The sequence below is a fragment of the Ptychodera flava genome, chromosome 11 (assembly GCF_041260155.1).
Source record: "Ptychodera flava strain L36383 chromosome 11, AS_Pfla_20210202, whole genome shotgun sequence".
Lineage (NCBI taxonomy): Eukaryota > Metazoa > Hemichordata > Enteropneusta > Ptychoderidae > Ptychodera > Ptychodera flava.
The window spans coordinates 40,797,902-40,817,096 of NC_091938.1; the positions used below are offsets into that span (position 1 = coordinate 40,797,902).

General features: G+C 35.7%; 1 protein-coding gene across 4 annotated transcripts in view; it reads right to left on the reverse strand.

Annotated features, from left to right (window-relative positions):
- The window catches only part of LOC139144289 (kelch domain-containing protein 2-like), a 37,801-nt gene that overhangs the window by 2,772 nt on the left and 15,834 nt on the right, over positions 1–19,195 (reverse strand). For 2 of the 4 annotated variants that reach the window (XM_070714969.1, XM_070714970.1), the window contains exons 2-12: positions 16,217–16,419; positions 14,602–14,684; positions 9,019–9,136; positions 8,031–8,134; positions 7,531–7,621; positions 7,215–7,292; positions 4,673–4,753; positions 2,416–2,474; positions 2,043–2,155; positions 1,570–1,636; positions 789–932 (exon numbers count right to left, since the gene is read on the reverse strand). In XM_070714969.1, coding sequence (XP_070571070.1) covers positions 789–932; positions 1,570–1,636; positions 2,043–2,155; positions 2,416–2,474; positions 4,673–4,753; positions 7,215–7,292; positions 7,531–7,621; positions 8,031–8,134; positions 9,019–9,136; positions 14,602–14,684; positions 16,217–16,330 — 1,052 coding nt within the window. In that variant the 5' untranslated portion in view covers positions 16,331–16,419. Of the gene's footprint in view, positions 1–788; positions 933–1,569; positions 1,637–2,042; positions 2,156–2,415; positions 2,475–4,672; positions 4,754–7,214; positions 7,293–7,530; positions 7,625–8,030; positions 8,135–9,018; positions 9,137–14,601; positions 14,685–16,216; positions 16,420–19,195 lie in introns of all 4 variants that reach the window. The other 2 variants (XM_070714967.1, XM_070714968.1) reach the window with 1 other exon arrangement.

Here is a 19,195-nt window from a genome sequence, read left to right on the forward strand (position 1 = left end):
TTTCAGGTGCCTCCAAATGTTCAATTTTTTGTTAAAATGCACCAAATGGGACAAATTGTGCTTCACTAGTTTTAATGAACTTGACTTGATGAAGAAATATGAAGTTGGCAGGAAAAGGGTAAGTAAAAGCTATGTCAAACATTTGGAAAAAGTAACATTTTCAATTAATCTGCATACATCTGAGTATTAGCAAGCATCCTGTGGCGTAAACACAGACATCCTCAGATATACCAAGAAAATAAACAAACAGATTAACATGGCACTATTATATTGGCGTAAACACAGACATCCTCAGATATACCAAGAAAATAAACAAACAGATTAACATGGCACTATTATATTGGCGTAAACACAGACATCCTCAGATATACCAAGAAAATAAACAAACAGATTAATATGGCACTATTATATTGTTCACCCCAATGCCCTGTAAGTTGGTTTAAACTCTCCATTGATATCACTGGGTTAAAACATGGTGATGAAAGGGGTAAAGCTTGTGCCTACATTCATGAATTCAGCCTTCAAATAGTTACAGTTACCTTCACAGGTAAACAGTACCGTATGCAAACACATTCTGACATAAACTTAAAACATAGTGTAGCTCCGTTTCTTTGCCCATGTTCCAATACTACCAAAATAAGTATTCAATGAGCAAGGAGGTAGTAGGCTGGTATTTCTAAATGTATTCAATCAATGATAAACCAATTCAAAAGTGTGAGATACATTTTCTTTTTACTATTACATTGCAGAAAATAAGATAATCATGACAAAAACCAAACAGTGCATACCTTAGAAGTGATTTTGGTGTCACAAAGATATGTATAACATCATTGCAATGTTGGTTTTCTTCAGTTCCTAGAATATTATTGCTACATCCTCCAAAAGTAATAATTTCACCTCCAGCACATGTTGTACTGGCTGAATGCCATAGTCTGAAATTAACAAAAACATGGTTATCAAAGCCATTTCAAAACATGATGCAGTTTTATCTAGTACCACCTGTCACACATTTGATTAGAATTGGTTTTGCAATTATTGCAACCTAAAATTAAGCTAACATTATTACTTCAATAGATCTACTGCTCTTTTAGCAAATTTGGTATACTAGTATGTCTAAAGCACTGGGACATATTGAAAATACAAAATGTTATTAATCTTTCCCAACATTAGTCAAGTCACATGTAATGGATCATTGTATTTGTCAAGGTTAATCAATTTCAAGGAACCACTTTCAATTCAGCGTACAAGAAACAGAATTAGTGATTCTTATTGGAAGAGTTAGGTATATAGGCAGCTCAGACTATCGAGGGAAATATATTTTATGTCATGTGCCAACGTTTTGTTTTGAATCTAACCATTGTTGGGCAGTCACTGCTAAACATTATCACAATATTAGCCAAGATGTTACTGGCCATCAATCTAAAGAGTCAGTTTGAAATGAAAAATATACAACTTATTTACTTGATTACAAACCCTAGATGTGTCTGGCTAAGTACATAGAGACTTGGTTTCAAAATATCATGAATCAGAATCCACTACTAAATGATATGGCATATATGGCAGGTATACCTTGGCTTTGAAGGCACTGGTAGTTGAGTCCACACCATTCTGTCTGTGTCTAACACCCAACAATCACCTATAGAAGTAAAATGGAATGGCAATGTTGTATTGAACGACTTTAAAATATTACAACTACTGCTACTATGCACCACTGTCATAGTTCTATCATCATACTAGTGTATTTTCAATTGCCATGAACGGAGGCTTGATTAAATTTCAAAATCAATTACTTACAGTACACAGCTAAGAAATCTCTGATCTCCTACATTTTCAAGATACAGGACATAATGATACAAATTTTGTGCATCAGATGATAGCATGGTAAACTAAAGCATACCTTTAAAGATCTTGCAAATCTTTCAGATCTTATTTGAACTCAGAACAATTTATAGACTCCTTGTAAATAGTATGTAGGATGCATGGAAGGGACATACTTTACAAAATAGTCATTGTCTTTTGTGAGAGACAAAAGTTGGACTTACCGAGTGGAACACATTCTGTATCAAATCCTCCATACAAGATTATATGTTTCCTACTAACTTTGTTGAGGGTATGCCATGAACGACCAGCTGGTGTATCACTATGACACAGAATTCTGTAAAGTAATTACCATTAAACAATTACAACATTTCTTGATAGAAATGGCACAGAGACACTGCATTGCTGTTTTGACCTGTTTAAATCACAACAAGACTGATATTTTTAAACTTAACGATTCTAATAAATTCTATGGTCTCTAGAAATTTCTAAAATTGCTTAAATTGAGCTAACCAGTCTGCATACATACACTGCAAGTGTGTGAACTTTCTAAAACTATTGGCTATCATTGAAGATAAACAACATCAGAAAACTTACGGCCCAGACCACTGCAAAGTGTCTAAATTGAGACAATACAAATCATTCAGACGGCATTGCTGAAAACAAAGAAACACAATACTGGTAAGTCTACATTGTACAAAAAGGACAAATCATGATTCATGGTTGGAAACTTTATACTCTTATTTATCAACTTCTTATACATTGATTTCGTCATCAATTTTCAGCATACAGGCAAATTCTTAATAATAATAACCTAAGGCTTATCATTTACAATATCAATGAAAGCTGTGACAATTACAATGGTAAAAGAGCTAGATTATCTCATCTCCTAACTTTTATGCAAGATCAACATAGTCCAACAATATGAGAACAGAAACCTGAAGCAAAAAATGCAAAACCAATAACACAAACAATGGATTGGAAGAATAATGCTTGAATGGATGACTTTTAATGCCAGATATTGACAACATTAACCCTTTGATGTCCATTCCAAAGTATAGAGTTATAACTTTGTAAAGAAAACAACAATGTACAGCCAAAGGGAAAGAATGTACGAGGACTATAATAAGTGTGTACATGTAACATGATAAACAAAAATACCGGTACTGATTAAAGGTAGTTAGCAAGTCAAAATTGAAAGGCTTAAACTTTTGCACAAATTTTCTTCATGCAACTTTAAATCATTCACTTTTCACTATCGAGAATGAAAATCAGGCATCACTGTGCAAAATTTTGTACTAGAGAAACAAATTTCCCACTATCTACTGACACTTGATACTCAAAATGGTTGCCATCCCCCACATGAGTCTTCACAAGTGGTAGACCTAAAAAGTATTGTAAAAGTTCGCGACTCCAAATATCAATGCCTGGGAAAAAATAACGCAAAAGACCCAGTGTTTCAGGCTAATTTTTGATCAAAAGTTTTCATGAAAATACCTGGGATATTTGAAGACAAGACTCTAAAGAAGGTATTCTAGAATGACAAAACTGATCATTGATGAAGGAGAGTCACTATCTTGCCTTGTTAAAGAAACAGAACTCTTAGTTGAGATAAACTGTTGAACCTTACAATAAAAGGCCACAAAATCTCAGACGTTTCATACAGTCTGGGCTTAATCATATTTTTGTATCATTTAAAAGTAGTCAGTGGCACTTGAATTCTGATCACAGGAAAGTGGTTACTTTGGATTTTTTGATCTTTTCTCAATTCTGTACATCAGCTATGCACTTAATACTGAAATACTGAAAAGCTGTAAGGTTGATAATATAAGGTTATTCCCAAAACAGCATGAGTTATGTCCGAGTACATTGTGCAGTGGAAATATTGTCCTCGACGAAGAGTATGATGTACGAGGACATAAATCCCATTATTTTGGGAATAACCTTATTATTATACACTTTTTTAGTCCAACTTTACAAGAAAAAAGTCAAAATTAAGGCGTCTTTTGGATGCTCGTTGCCCACTCTACTGAGCGATCACGAGCAGACTGGGAACGCTTTGAGCGCGTCCACTAAGCATGCAGAACAAAATTTCAACCCGCGCTGCGCAGTGCACATAGTACAAATTGTACGTCAGCATCATAATTTCACTCGAATTCACAGATTTTGGACTGACCACGATTTTATTTGGGAAGTACTGAATGCTAAGAAGTGTATGTTTTTGTAAAAAATATAAAATTTTCTCTTTTTCTCCGTGTTGACGTAAAGGTGTTTTGAGGTCAAAGGTCAAATAGCGTCCAATAACACCTAAAGTTATTGTACTCCGCGTCAAAGTTATTGGACTCCGCGTCTTCTGATACCGAAACTTACTGTATGACAAAACTCCATAGGTTACAGACGCAGGTGTATAATAATACACACTACTTGTATAATAACAGTTGAAACATCTGTTTCTATGCACAAACCAAGCAATTGGTGATAAAGATAAAGTTCAGTCAATAAACACAGCATGGCTGTGAAAACTGTTACACTAGATGACACAAATTTGAACATAAAAATCTAACTGAATGATGCAGAGGGAATTAACCTTGAATACCAGAAAAAGACACATTCTTGCTTATAAGAGGTAGGTTTTTCTGCACATAATCAACAGTCAATCATGACTCATTTTCAGTTCAAAATCAGTTCAGTGTTCTCAGACTGCCATTGAATTCATCAATTTACTGAACGGTTCAACCTGTCATGCAATGTGTCGTATAATTACAACTTGGCATTTTCTTTTCAGAAAATCTGTCTCTACATTTTATAGTTGAACACTTTAGGCAATGATTGGCACTGAAACATGACTACTTACATTATGTCTTCCTCCAAAAATAAACACTTTATTGCCAAGAAGAGCACCAGCATGAGCAGCTCTGGCAGATGGACAATCTCCCTACAAAGTTAAGAGATACGAAGTTAAATATTCAATACGATACTTGAATCGGGAAATCAATAGACAACGGTTGTCCAGTATTTATGTACCTTAGCCATTAATATTATTTACACTCAAAATCACAACTCAGATGATCTCATTACACATCAGACTACAGTTATTCAAACAAGCGTAAAGTTGGCGTCATACTCATCCTCATCCTCAGCCTCAGGGGTCAAGCGAAAATGAGTATGAGGATGACGCTACAGCGTCAGCTTCACCGGCGTCAGATCGGATTATTTTCGAATGCTTCTGATGGAATGATAAGTGTAAAAACGACTTAAAAAATGTGCTCCAAGTTTCATATCACTGAAAATGTTAATCAAAACACAGTGGGTTTTGTATTTCATAATATTTAGTAACCTCTCCTCTTAATATCCGTTTCTCACGATGTAGTTATAAACACAACACTCTTAGCCCTCAATTTCCTTAAAGTTCAAAGGTTGTATGTTTAATAGATTGACTTTCAGGCCTCAAGTCATAGTTATACCAGTTAATTGTTTTTATATGTCCTCTGAATAATTAGGGCTTTCATATCACCTCTCATGGTGGCGATTTTTACACATTTCGGACCATGTATACCTTTTTGCACCAATTTTTGGAAAATCTTAACGCAAAGTTGAGAGGATACCAATAAACACATCTGCGGATCCATGGACTGAAAATTACGAACATTTCCAAGAAAACTAGTCTATATGAGATTTTCTAACGATAAAATATTACCTGCAACAAGTTTACGATTCAAAGAAAGTTGAGAAAGAATGGAGTTGCTATTTTCTTAAGTTATGGGCGAATTTTATCATTTATCCGTCATCGGGTAGCGTAACTTCGGCAATCTTCGGATACGACGCTGAAGCTGACGCTGAGTAGCGTCATTTTCAGCGTCAGCTAGAAAGGTCATCTGAGGCTGAGGATGAGGATGAGGATGACGCCAACTTTACATTTGTGTTATTCAAGTGGTTTCTGGGGACAACAAATCTAGAGATCAAAGATCTAAGGTCAAGTCAGGTCAGGTCATGTCCTCAAAGGACCTTCTGAATGAAGCCTTGGTGACTCAAATATAAATTGCCATTTAAAGTGACTGTGGATACAAAACTAATGACTTTGAATTCAAGCTCCTTCATCTACACCAGAGTTACAACCTCTACAGAAGTGATGTAGATCAGATTCCTCTCTTCTTTCTCTAATAGCAGTAATGGAACGTTGAAGAATTTCTTTTATTAGATTTTCTGACTTCTTCTGGGATGACTTTTTTAAACTTCTTTCACAGAGTCTATTACTCTTGTTGTGAGAACCTTTCATTCATGATGTACATTTTGGAGATGTTAGTGATCTAGTTATTTAGAATCATATTGGAGATGTTAGTGATCTAGTTATTTATAATCATTTTGGAGATGTTAGTGATCTAGTTATTTAGAATCATATTGGAGATGTTAGTGATCTAGTTATTTATAATCATATAGTACTGATAGCAAAACAATATCTGTATGCAATGAAAATAAAAATTTGGAAACCATTATTTGATGTGTATGTGCTATGAGTCAAACATAATTACCAATATCACTGTGAATACACAATTGCTATAGAGAGAGATAAATTGTAACTTACAGTTCTAGATGGACTAAAATGATTACTGATATTGATGTATATTAAAATGATTACCAAACATTTCTGGAAATTCAGACCTGTCCTGTTACACCTTTCTAACAAGAAGTTTAATCTTTCACTACTCTGGCCAATAATATAAAAATAAGGCTGCTGAGCCCGTTATTTGGCTTTCCTCTCGCCTGCGCCCATGAATAAATGTTGATGGTCAGCGCAGAGTCTGTTATTCAATTATATTATCAACGAACCTAAAAAACCATCAAAATTTACGAAAATTTCCCATGCGAACAACAACGGGGTAAGTAGTGCACGCACTGCAAAAATTTTGCAAATCCGGAGATTTTTTTTGAAAAAAGCTTCTAAACTTGGCCCACAAATGCCCCATTTTATTTTGTGATTGATTATGACCTTTGTACAAATCACATTTTTCGTTTTAGCTGCAAAGTTTCTATGTTTAAGATATTATTCATATTCATGGCATGAAACAAAACCATTACTGTGTATTTGTGGGCAGTCACGTGGTTCAGTTCGACCAATTAAAACGCAATGGACAGGCATGGTATATAATTTTTGGTAACAGAAACCCTTTATTTAACTTGGTACTGATAATGGTACTGGTGATGGTTTTATGCTTGCATATGTAAATGCATTACAGAAGCAAGATTCCTTTTTCAAAGTTTTGTCTGCCAAAGCAGCTGATCATAGACAGCTCATGATGGTAGCATATGTAACAAAGCAGTCAAAAATCTGTCTTATGGAAACTATACAATTTACACTATGCACAGTCTGGTATAAGTCTGATAAAAGTTTTCCTTACCGTTGTTTTGACTTCATTCCATTTCTCTGATTCAATATTATATGAAAACAGGTGATTGTTCCAGCCTCGTCCCTGTTCCTGTGTGTCAAACAGCAATGATAATATTTGTTATGAATGTCCATCTGAATGGAGGACCTACAACATATCCTACACTTAAACATAGTATCTGTTGAGTTTTCCAAAACAGACATCTTCAGTAACTGTTGTCCATATTACGGTAAAACCATGTTTTGTTTCATTCATAAAGATATGAATCCATACAAATGAAGCTTTCCTGTTTCTAAATCATATTTCCCATAAGAAGTCATTGACTTACCGGTGTCCAACTGCTGGTAGAGTCCCACACCCACTGACCGTAGCACGGAGTTATTTTAGGTTCAGGACCAAAACCACCAAATACATAGATTCTGCTTGAAAAAGAGTTTGAGTTTGATCAACCACTTATGCTGAAACGTCATTAAACACTTTGGAGTTTTCTATTTATCAAACAGCGTTCAAACTAATGCAATTTCAGAGCACTGAAATAACGATAATCTTCAATTGCTAAAGACTAATTTTAAGAAATTTCTGTAATAGCAGTAATGAAACACCGGACCATTTATTTCACACATGTAAATTCTCTGTACCATACGTTGTGAGTTGAATCAAAGTATTAAAATTTCCAATCATCACTGACTAACAACCATGCATAGACCTTCCTTTCCAAGAATCATTAACTGCTAAATCAGATGTTTCAAGGAAAATATTCAGCTATAGAAGATAGAATGAATGAATTGTAAGGAAGGTAGAAGACAAAGAGTTGTAAACTGTCATTACGTGTTTTTATACGCCCAGCATACACTTTTATCTCTTGGACTAGGTGCATCTCCTTTGTTTTCTAGTAAACACCACACCTTGGTGTGTAGATTTAGACAATATAACTGAAAAGAATGGAAAAGACAAATGAATAAATAGACTAAGTTGCAATTGTAAATATACATCTAGACCAGGCTGTGGAATACAGGGCCTGTGCTAAGCTGTAGTACAATTTAAAATTATCTTAGAGGGTATGATTAAATTTATTTATCATTAAAGACTCCCTGAGACAACAAACACTGAATTCTATCACAGAATGGGTATTACAAAATGATCTCCATATGTTCCAGTATCTAGTTTATAGCTCTTTTTTTAGAATGGGGATTTACATTTAGCCGAGTGGTTTTGATTAAGGTGTCTTTGCTAGGTGACTGGTATTGTATGTTGTGAGTTGAATCTGATTGTCAATTTGAGAATTTACTTGATTCCATACAGTTATGTTCCTCAATAAGATATTGTAGTGTTTACATATTGAAATGCTATCTCCTTTTTAGGAACAGAAAATATGCAATGACAAATGCAGGATAAATGCAGACATCAATATCATGATCAATATCCCTGTAATTAATCTTCACTGTGAACTATGAACGAAGCAGTACATGGAATCAGATGCAATGTGCCTAGTATTGCGATATGTTCATACGCTGTGTGAAAGAAAAACATGACTCGAAGTCTGGACAGTCTAGGCCCATCTTAATGACTAGGCTGGTTTACTTCATCTATTGATCAAAACATACTACAAAAGAACACCATACATTTACCAGTGTCATTGAATCGTTGGTTCCTGTACGTTGCCATAGTATTATGACATTTGGTGCTTATTTTACAATGAACAAACCTACCATGTTTGGACTCAAATTATTGACACGTTACTGCAGACTAAAATTGTTTGATTCCTGAAACTCAGTGAGTCGGTGGGATTTTCAGAGTAAACATAAGCTACACTCACTTTGTTTGAGTTTTCATTTTTCTCAAAACCACCAAATACATACAGGGATTCACCGATGACAGTACTTGAACATCCTGATGTACCTGGAGGAATACTTCCACTTGTCTCTTCTAATTTCCTGTCAAATCAGTCAAAGGGTTAAACAAACAGCTTTTATATCAGATTAATGTGTTTCATAACTGTCAAAGTTTCACATATTCTTTCATAGGTTTGTGACTGTGTCTGACGATTTAGGGAATGGCACTTTTATGTAGCAACAACATCATCCATGCACTAGAGAAAATGACTAGATACAGTCCTGGAATACAGATCCAAGTCAGGATCTGATGCTTGTTTACCTCTTAATGTTTACATCATTAGATGAAAGACTGTTTCTGAGAATATCAAGATCTCGGTAATCTTATGACTTTAAAAGCTCTGTAACAATCCCTGAAATTCAACACTGGATAAACCTCTTTCTATACTGTAGAGTTTTAGACCTGAGGCCACAGTAGTACAAACATTCATAAAGTACATGTCCATGTACACTAGTTCCTGACAGACCTAAAACAGGTCCACAAATGCAGCTTTGAAATCTTGAAATTACAGCGCTGTGACAAATACATGTACCATTATTATTAGATTCCCTATGCACAGTATGTGACCGGCACTGATCAGGATCTAGTGCACTATCTACTATTAAACAAAGCCCCCAAAAGAATTGTTTCTGGACAATGCTCACATCACTTTAAAGCCTATGTCAACATTTTTTTCTAATTCTGTGGAGCAAAGATTGACGACAGAGAAAATGAAATATTACATTTACAAGATAGTATATGCTTTATACAAACTACCTCTTTCTCAGCATTCAAATCATCAGAATTAAATATTATACATGAATATTACTTGTTAACTATATGCTTTGAAAGCTGAATAACCAACTGGAACTAAAGAAAAGTATATTCAAAAAATGTGTTGTCATTGCCCAAATTTTGGTAACAAGCCATAACCAGAATAAAATGTTTTTTTCTTGGCCTAATCCACAGCATAGTTATCCTTGATATTCAGTTTTCTACTAATTTTCTACTTCTAAGGAAAACTATAGGTGACCTCAGTGTTTTAAATACGGTAGTTTCAACAAAATGAACAAATGGTGATACTGAATTTATTCAATAAAGTTGTACTTCACACTTTTGCCGGTCACGTCTTTTGGCGGAATAGGATCTAAATATCAATTCTGGAAATGTCCACTTTATGCGTTACATTAATTTTCAAGATATGAACTTTCCATATAAACTGTAAAAATAAATCTAAAGAGACACTTTATTGATCTGTTTCTAAAGCTTTCTCTATAAGGTGTGAGGTGATCAAATACCACTTTTTTCTAATGTGAAATCTATTAGAATAGGTACTTAACAAAATATTTTCTGTAAGATTTGTCTTTATGTCTTGTTAGTGGGTAAAGAGCATACTATCAAGATACAACACTGTTTTAAAGTACATCATAAATATAAATATAAACAAGGCAGTATTGCTGAAGGCAATGAGTACTTGGGCCGAGATAGAGTAATTTTGAGGACAATATATACTACTATTCAAATATGATCTCGAATTTCCTCCTGTCAATTAGGCATTTGATTAACTGGTTATTAAACGAAGCAATGGCATGACAACGGCAAAATATGTCTAGCAACTTTTGTGGAGTTTGAGGCAGGGGTTCTTTATTTATAGTGAAATTGCTTAAACTCCTTAAATATTCAAATTACAGCAAATTTCTTTTGTTCTCGATGGTAGATGTCTAATATTTAGATGGGCATATTTAGATTTCTACCCTATAGTTATCCCTATATACCAAAAATCGGACATCCAGCTCTATTGGCTTGCTCAGAATTAGATATGCGAATAATTAATGAGGTACAATATGTGGTGTCATATATATTTGATGTCAAAGGTCATTGAGGTCACGTGACATTTTGTCAAAATAATTGTATTGCTAAGTTATTCCTATATACCAAAAATCAGACCTCTAGCTCTATTGGCTCGCTCAAAATTAGATATGCGCATAATTAATAAGGTACAATATGTGGTGTTGTTAGGTGTCTTATCATACCAAATATGAAGGGTGTAGCACTTGTGGTTACTGAGTTGTGGACAAATATGTATATTTGATGTCAAAGGTCATTGAGGTCACGTGACGTTTTGTCAAACAAATTATATTGTTAACTTATCCCTATATACCAAAAATCAGACCTCTAGCTCTATTGGCTCGCTCAAAATTAGATATGCGCATAATTAATGAGGAACAATATGTGGCGTCATAAGGTGTCCCATCATACCAAATATGAAAGGTTAGCACTTGTGGTTACTGAGTTATGGACAATAATGTATATTTGAGGTCAAAGGTCACCAAGGTCACATGATATTTTGTCAAAATGTCTGAGATATCTGCGTGAACCGATGGACTCACTGATGGACTCACGGACGGATATGACCCAATCTATAAGCCCCCTGGACTTTATCCGTGGGGACAAAAAACTGTGTCACTGCATCCTTTAGGCAATATGAATACGATGAGAAACTAAATTTTTATTTTTCTTGGCCTTATACATGAAAGTCTATGGAGAACTGCCTTATACATAGGAGTCTATGGAGGTGTAAACTAAAAAGTCCTCTAACACGGCCAAATTCGATCGCATTGTGAAACAAATCGACGTGCATCTGTATGGGGTTGGGTACTATTCTTGTGCAAAGTTTGAAAGAAATTGACCAGGGCATGTCTGAGATATCTGCGTGAATGGACGGACGGACGGACTGACATGACCAAACCTATAACTCCCCCAGGACTTCGTCCGTGGGCACTAAAAGCAACGCAACAGTTATTACAGCTACACCGGCGGTAGGTTCATATCCAGAGCCCCGTACGGTCTGCCGCCGTCGCTTGAAAACAATCTCATAAACCTGGCCATATGGGCAACTGTGTATGAGCAGCTGGATACTTGACTTCCCGGAGAAGGCGAGCTGTCACGTTCCAAGCTCAGGATTATTTGTCGATCAAATTTCAGTAAATTTACCTTACTCAGGGCTCGAAATTAGCGGTAGTCCCGCGTCCACAGCTACCAACTTTTCCCTGGGGCTACCAAAGTCCATGAAATGTAGCCCACACGGACTACCAAAGCCTGGGACAGGAAATTACTTAGTGGGCGACATGATGTTGATCGCTGACGCCACTACACATGCTATACCGACGATCATACAGTCAACCCAGCTGGACACAGAAAGGACATGTTGAATTTGTTGCGACAAACTTTCAATAAAATATCATTTATATCTGAACTGATGTACTTGGATAACAGGCTCGAGAAATGATGGCCAATGAAAATTCATTTTCATATTTATTTAGTCACAATTTATCAATCACAATTGGACACAAAATTATTCAAACTGCAAAGAAAAAGCTGTCGGGCCATCCACACATTTAGCTTTCCGGGGGAAATATAGCCAAATTGCCACGAAAGTATTAGGAACATGACTGTACCAAGTTGTCATCCTGAAACTCATAGCCAATCTATTTTTAGCCATGTTATGTTTACACGTGTGAGTGAAAAGTCGTCGTCATTGCGAACATCAAAGCTCTGCGTATGTGTGAATAGGTCGTCAAACTTTGAGGCGTCACCGTCGTCCACTACACATGCTATACCGTTCTCCTAAGGCCATGATCAGCAGGTATTGATGTCAAATGACTAAAAATTCACTCACTGGATAGAATCATGAAAAATAAATCGTTCATTGCCTAGATATAAATAAAATATTCTTTACAAAAAAAAACTTTTCATTCATGCATGGCTACCAGACCTTGTCGCTGGGCTACCAACTTCAGAAAATGGTAGCCCACTGGGACTACCAGGGTAAAAAGTTAATTTCGAGCCCTGCTTACCTAGATGAAATTTTGTCTATATGCTGAAATTTCGCCGAAGTTTGACAAAATGCATCGATTTTTCAGGTTCATATCCGACATTTTTGAGTTTTGAGTGCAGACAGAAATAAGTTTTGAGGCAACATGGCTGCGACCCCATGTTGACCCCTAGCCCTGCGTACGATGCTATGTGCTACAGCTAACACACAGCATCGTACGCAGAGCTAGTTAAGTTGACCCCAAGTGAAAATGTGTTCGCGATCAAATCTTCCTATATTTTTTTCAGAATTTTCGACAAAATCATTGCTTCTTACATCTTTTGTAAAATATAAAATATTAATATAAAAATGCGATGTGCCATGTCTCCAGATTTCTAAAATATCGTTCGTTGACCGTTCGACGGAATACTCATTTCGCAAACTTGTGACGCAGTTGAAATTCAATACTGACCGCCAAATAATCTTAATGAGACGAGATCATTCTAGACACCCTCCAAATTATCTAACCATTCGCGTTAGAGTTCAGCTCGCTTAGAGGATCATAACATTCTTCGGCCTTCGTTTAGATCGACCCTAATCTCTCCCATTTAGGAAATAAATACACAAGCTACCTTGACAAAACTTCGTGCACCATCCAGGACCAAACACACTACAAATCTGTCTTGACGTCATCATCTCCTTACATGGTAATCGGCATACCGTATTTTTTAGCAAAGGAGACACAGAATACGTCGGAGTATTCAGTTTCAAAACGTATTACATTGTGATGTTGTCAAAAAAAGGTAATGTTACTGCAGTGGTATAAATTACAAAACACAAAAGTTCAAATCAGTTTATTTTGGACTGGCTTTACCCAACATTTCATATTGTTTCTTATAGCAGATTTGACCACGTGCTTACTGGCGACCCCTTTACATGCAAATTTTGTGTCAAATGGTGTGTTCTCCTGGAAAAACAAACGTACGATTTCTATATGAAGAAGGCAAAATTTGCCCTCAAAACTCGAAACCACCCCTTACGGGTGTACCTAGCTATTTTGAACGAGCTTCTCGAATCTGCAGCTCTATTTCGAAATGATGGTCTGGTTTTCTCAGCTCAAGGATAAGTGTTCTCCATCGCTGTGGGCATTACTATTCTCAACTGGGGGTACAGTTTCCCAGTCGTAATGTTTTTCATTGTGTCCGGGATATAAAACCTTTCCTTTTCACAATTTTACTTCGGTTAACACTAGTCCACATCTTGTCAGCGATTAAACATGTTTCAAGTTTAAATGTTAAATTCTGGTCTCGAGCCCTCTTGTTCGACCAAACTGAAATTACCCCTCCCACTTTGGCTCGTCCAGTGGGTGTAGCAAGGGTTGTGCCATCGCCTAGGAAACGGAGGGTGCATTAATTGTTGCATTTCGATGCACATTTTGATTATATTCAGAAGATTTTGTGGCAAAAACTCAGATAGAGAAGCATTAATATTCACATCTCACTTATTCAAGACTGGCTGAGAGCAGCACTTCCATTCACTGCCAAGAAAGATGAAGCCAAGACATTTTGCCCTCCCTGGTCTCAGCCAGGAATGGTTATACCTTACAGAGTTTTTTCCCACGGAATGAAACAAATGTACTTGGGCTGAGGCCCAAGTACAATAAAGGTAAATCACTGAATACAAAACTTTAGAACCTTCCCGGTCATGACTTACCAACTTTCAGCTTCAATATTGTAGACCCATAATTCAGCAGGAGGCAAGTACCGATCGATTGGAAAAGGACTACCGGGCAAATCCTGCGAAGGGTCAAAACACCTTTTATGTTATGTTATCATCAGAGTATTTGACGGTCAACATCTCTGCAGATAATCTTTTGATTGGCTCTTCTGAGCCAACACCAATTTTGTACAATGATGTAGTTATTATTGCATTGTTTATTATGAACAAAGTGACAGTTTGGGATCTGGCAATGGTGTTGTATTTCAATGAAAATGCAATACAAGTCCATTATTATATCAAAACATGCAATACAGGGACAAAGATTTACTCCATATTATATAATACAAGTACATTGATGATGCAAATAAAGTTATCTGATTGGCAAAGACCTGAAAATAACCGTGCTATATTCGCGATATAGCACAGTTCTAACACGAACGAGCTCTCAACTGGAGAAAAATTCCCCTTCTTGACATTTCACTCCAGAACTCTAATATGCTATCATGATATAATGGCAATAAACCATCCGAGCGACGGGTATACAATGAAATTTGACCAGTTCACTCCATATATGCACTCATTATTGTTCATGCATATAAGTCGTGAACTGGTCAAGAACTCATGGTATACAGTTGCTCCATGTACATCATGTATAGAATAAAATACTTGCACCAATAGTTTATAGAAAAATTAAAATTTGAAAATAGATAATTTGTTTGAAAAATGTTTCCCCCTAGGCTGAATGCTATTCTAACTATCTTAGTTTAAAAGTATATAAATACAATTTTGTGGCTAAAAATACAAATGTACTCTGGAAATATAAGCATTTGAAAGTTCTTGATATTAACAAGCTATCATGTGGATCTACACTGTATGAATTGTTGACAACTCCCAACACAATGACCAAGGACTATTTGTCAACTGATACAACCTGTAAAAGTCACATGACTGGATGTCAATCCTATGGTCCACTGGACATATTTTTTGATCTAGAGTGATGATTTCTAGTACATCTATGATCCCATATCAGGTTAATTGTACAGTCAGTGGTTTGTACAGCGCAATGCAATGTCTTGATAATTTTAAAGGTATGACATGTAGCACAACTGCCAGACTTTTCTCTTGATTGACAGTTAGGTCATTTATTCCACATTTCTCCTAAAATAAGGCTCCTCTGATATGTAACAAACAATTACAATACAAAAATGTTATCAAAAATGTGCACCACTTGTACTTTTTCATACAATCTAACTTGGTTTTATGGCATAATTTGTAAAAAAATGGATACAGTACCATTGAATAATACATGACAAAGGTAGCAGACTCTTTGATGTACTTCAGATGAAGTCTGGTTTTTCAAAAAGAATGACACAACATTTCCAAGTGTATCTGTGGCTCTATGTCACAATTTGCAATCTGTGCTAATTGATTTGATGAGTAACCTTGTATTCAAAGTATCATTTACATGACTGTGCGTGGGATTTGCACCAATTCATCACACAGGAATCAATACATTAATTGGTACACTAATTTGATTAGCTAGAATACCCAAAGCCCATTCTTTTTATGACACTATTATCCATATTTAAAGAATGTACTGGTTACATACCAGATAGCCTCCCCAGATGTACAGATTATCACCAAAGATACAAGCAACATGACCACTTCTTCTTGCAGGTACACATGGCCTTGATGTATTTTGTAAATGTTCTGTATTATTCATGTCAGTAGAGATCTTTCTTCAACACACGATTGTGACAAAGTAGAAACTTCACAGGGTTTACATCATGACATTTTGCAAATCTGTTATTTCTGATGATTATAAAGGGAAAAAATTATATAGATTTTATTATTACCATCGCTATTTTTTCAAATTGTATAAATTAAGAAAAGAAGGTTATTGTATTTAAATACTGCTTATAAATTGAAGGACATTTACACTTATGGTAAGAGTCAAAGGTCACGTTGACCACTGATTTGAAAATTGCAATGTGCAGTGTTAATTGTTTAATATCATCTCATCATCTCTACCTTATGTCACTAAACTAGCATTAAAATTTAACTGTAAAGAAAGTGAAGTTACTGTTGTGAGGATAATGAAAATGAAAAGAATGCATCAAAACTGTGATATTGTTCCACTGCAACATGGCACCTCAGGATCTGTGACAAACTTCCAAATTGTTTACTAAGGAAGTACCAGGTATGTACTTCAAAACTGAATGATTAAAACTTATGCTCATACTTTCTTCAGGGAAACTTTAAACCAGTGTCTTTCAAAATAAAGAAAATCAAAACCTGGGATCAGCATGCGAATTTCAGTACTAGAAAAAGAAATTACAAGAAATTTACTGATCATACATTAATTCATCATTGCTGTTATCCCCATGTCAACTCTTAGCTATGTAAAAATATTAATTTTTCATTATTCAATTTCCACAGAAGACTGTGAAAACTCCTACTCAACAAGTTTAAAGTCTGTCAATAAAAGCAGCACACCAGATTTATCGATGCATTTACAGTAAACCATTAGTACACCCAGTGGTCTGGCATAAGTATAACACTTGTACTGTTCTGAGATACTAGTGGTCAGCTATGGATGATTGAAGCATGGCTAGCTGATGACAGGAGCATTTTTGTGCATGATGCCAGCAATTGCAAACATTACATACGCATGTCTTTTCTCTCCACTTCTATGATGTATTTTAATGTGTAGCATAGCATCGACGTCAGAGGTTTGTCTTCATGTTATGCTAATTGTCTTCATTGGAAAGTAATGTGTATTTGCAGACATTGATCCTTATGGGCACCTATGATAATGCAGTGGTTATGTCAAAGACAAATTTTATATAAAAGAACTAATACTATAGGGGTGTTTCAAAATGACATCATGTTCTCTATGTGCATCATGTTCTCATGTTCTCTATTTGTCAGAAAATTTAGATTCCATTTTTGGAAATTACCTCTGCAAGTTTGACAAAAACATCTGCAAGTTTGACAAAAACACATCTTAATGTGTCACTGACTGCTAAAGTTAGATGGACACTATAGAAAAGAAACACCAATGACTCTGACTACAACCTGCAACAATGGCCACACATGCAACACTGGCAAATTTTGTCCAGATTTCTAGCAGTATTGTCAGATATTGCTTACATGAAGCTAGCAACTAAAAAAATACAAGAGATGTGTACATAGGTATGAAAAGGGTTTTGATATATGATACATATGTTTCTTCTGTAAAGATATAGTTTAACTTCAAATTATATTACACTGTATCTGCAATTTTTTTTCATTAATTTTGTCACAATTTGATCTGAACAGCCTTTTTTAGTACTGTTTGTATAAAAATTGCTGTTGTGTTTTCAATTTCAGCTGGTAAATGTCTTTTATATCATTTTTTTTACTGTTTTCTTTTCTTCTCATGTTAATTGTATTTGCATCTTTGCATCATTTGCATTTCTGGTGAAATAAATCAATAAATCAATAGCTGATCAATATAGTTTTACCCATTTACATGAAACATGCGCAGTTTTGACGACCACCTCCCTTTAACATTTGACATCACATTTATTTCATCATCATGGTCCCTCCACATGGTTTCTCTACCCAGGATTACCTATAAAATGCCATGATCTTGCCCAACCGTGCCTGCAATCATGTAGCATGTAGCTAAAAAGGTTTGTATTAGTAGTTAGATTCGCATGATTTCTCTTATGTACACCGCAAATAGGTACTTCACCAATAGCGTTGATCGCGATTTCGGATTTGTTACTAAATATAGCTGCACGCGCGTGACTTTCGGACAATATGCTGAAATTCGGACAAATTTTGTTGTTGCATGCGCGGCTGCTGTTGCAGCTTGTTGTCTCAGTCATCAATTCATACAAATAAGTGTGACGCTAAATTTCCATTCTAACACTCGCAGGTTTTTTTTCGTCGTTTTGCGGAAAATGCGGAGAAATGTTTATTTATGCATATTAATGAGATAGAACAGTGACGTCATTTACGATCAGCGCTATTCACCCTGATACCAAACTCGGTGTGGACCATGCACAGGCGCTCCTTAGCTGGGTAGTCTGCTAAGGGGCGACGTCAAAAGTTCAATGTAAGATAAAAAACTTAATTCCCTTAGTTTCCCCCCAAACCCCCCCACCCCCCTAGAAACTTAATTGACTTATATTGAACCTGTTGCCAGGCTCTTTCTATGTAAAGCGAAGCTAAGGATCAGTCAATTTAGGGGTGAAATAAAGTAATGCATCGTTAAGGCCCCACTAGCTGTAACTCTTGAAATTTGTTGACGTCAAATTATCTACCTATTCTTTCCTCTCTGAAATCTACCCTCTGAAGAGATATGAGCTTTTACTGCATTAGGAAACCATTCCTTTCAGAAACATTTGACATGTAATTAAAATTTTATTAACGGTCATTTTGATTTCCTGGCATTTTCAAAATTGGTAATATTAAAAAGGAATCAGAACATACAATGTCATAGTTGAAAACATTCACCCCTATATGCATTACATTGGACTACTCTGTGCAGTTTATATGAAGATTTAAATGCAGATATGCATAGTATCAAGGGTTTTAG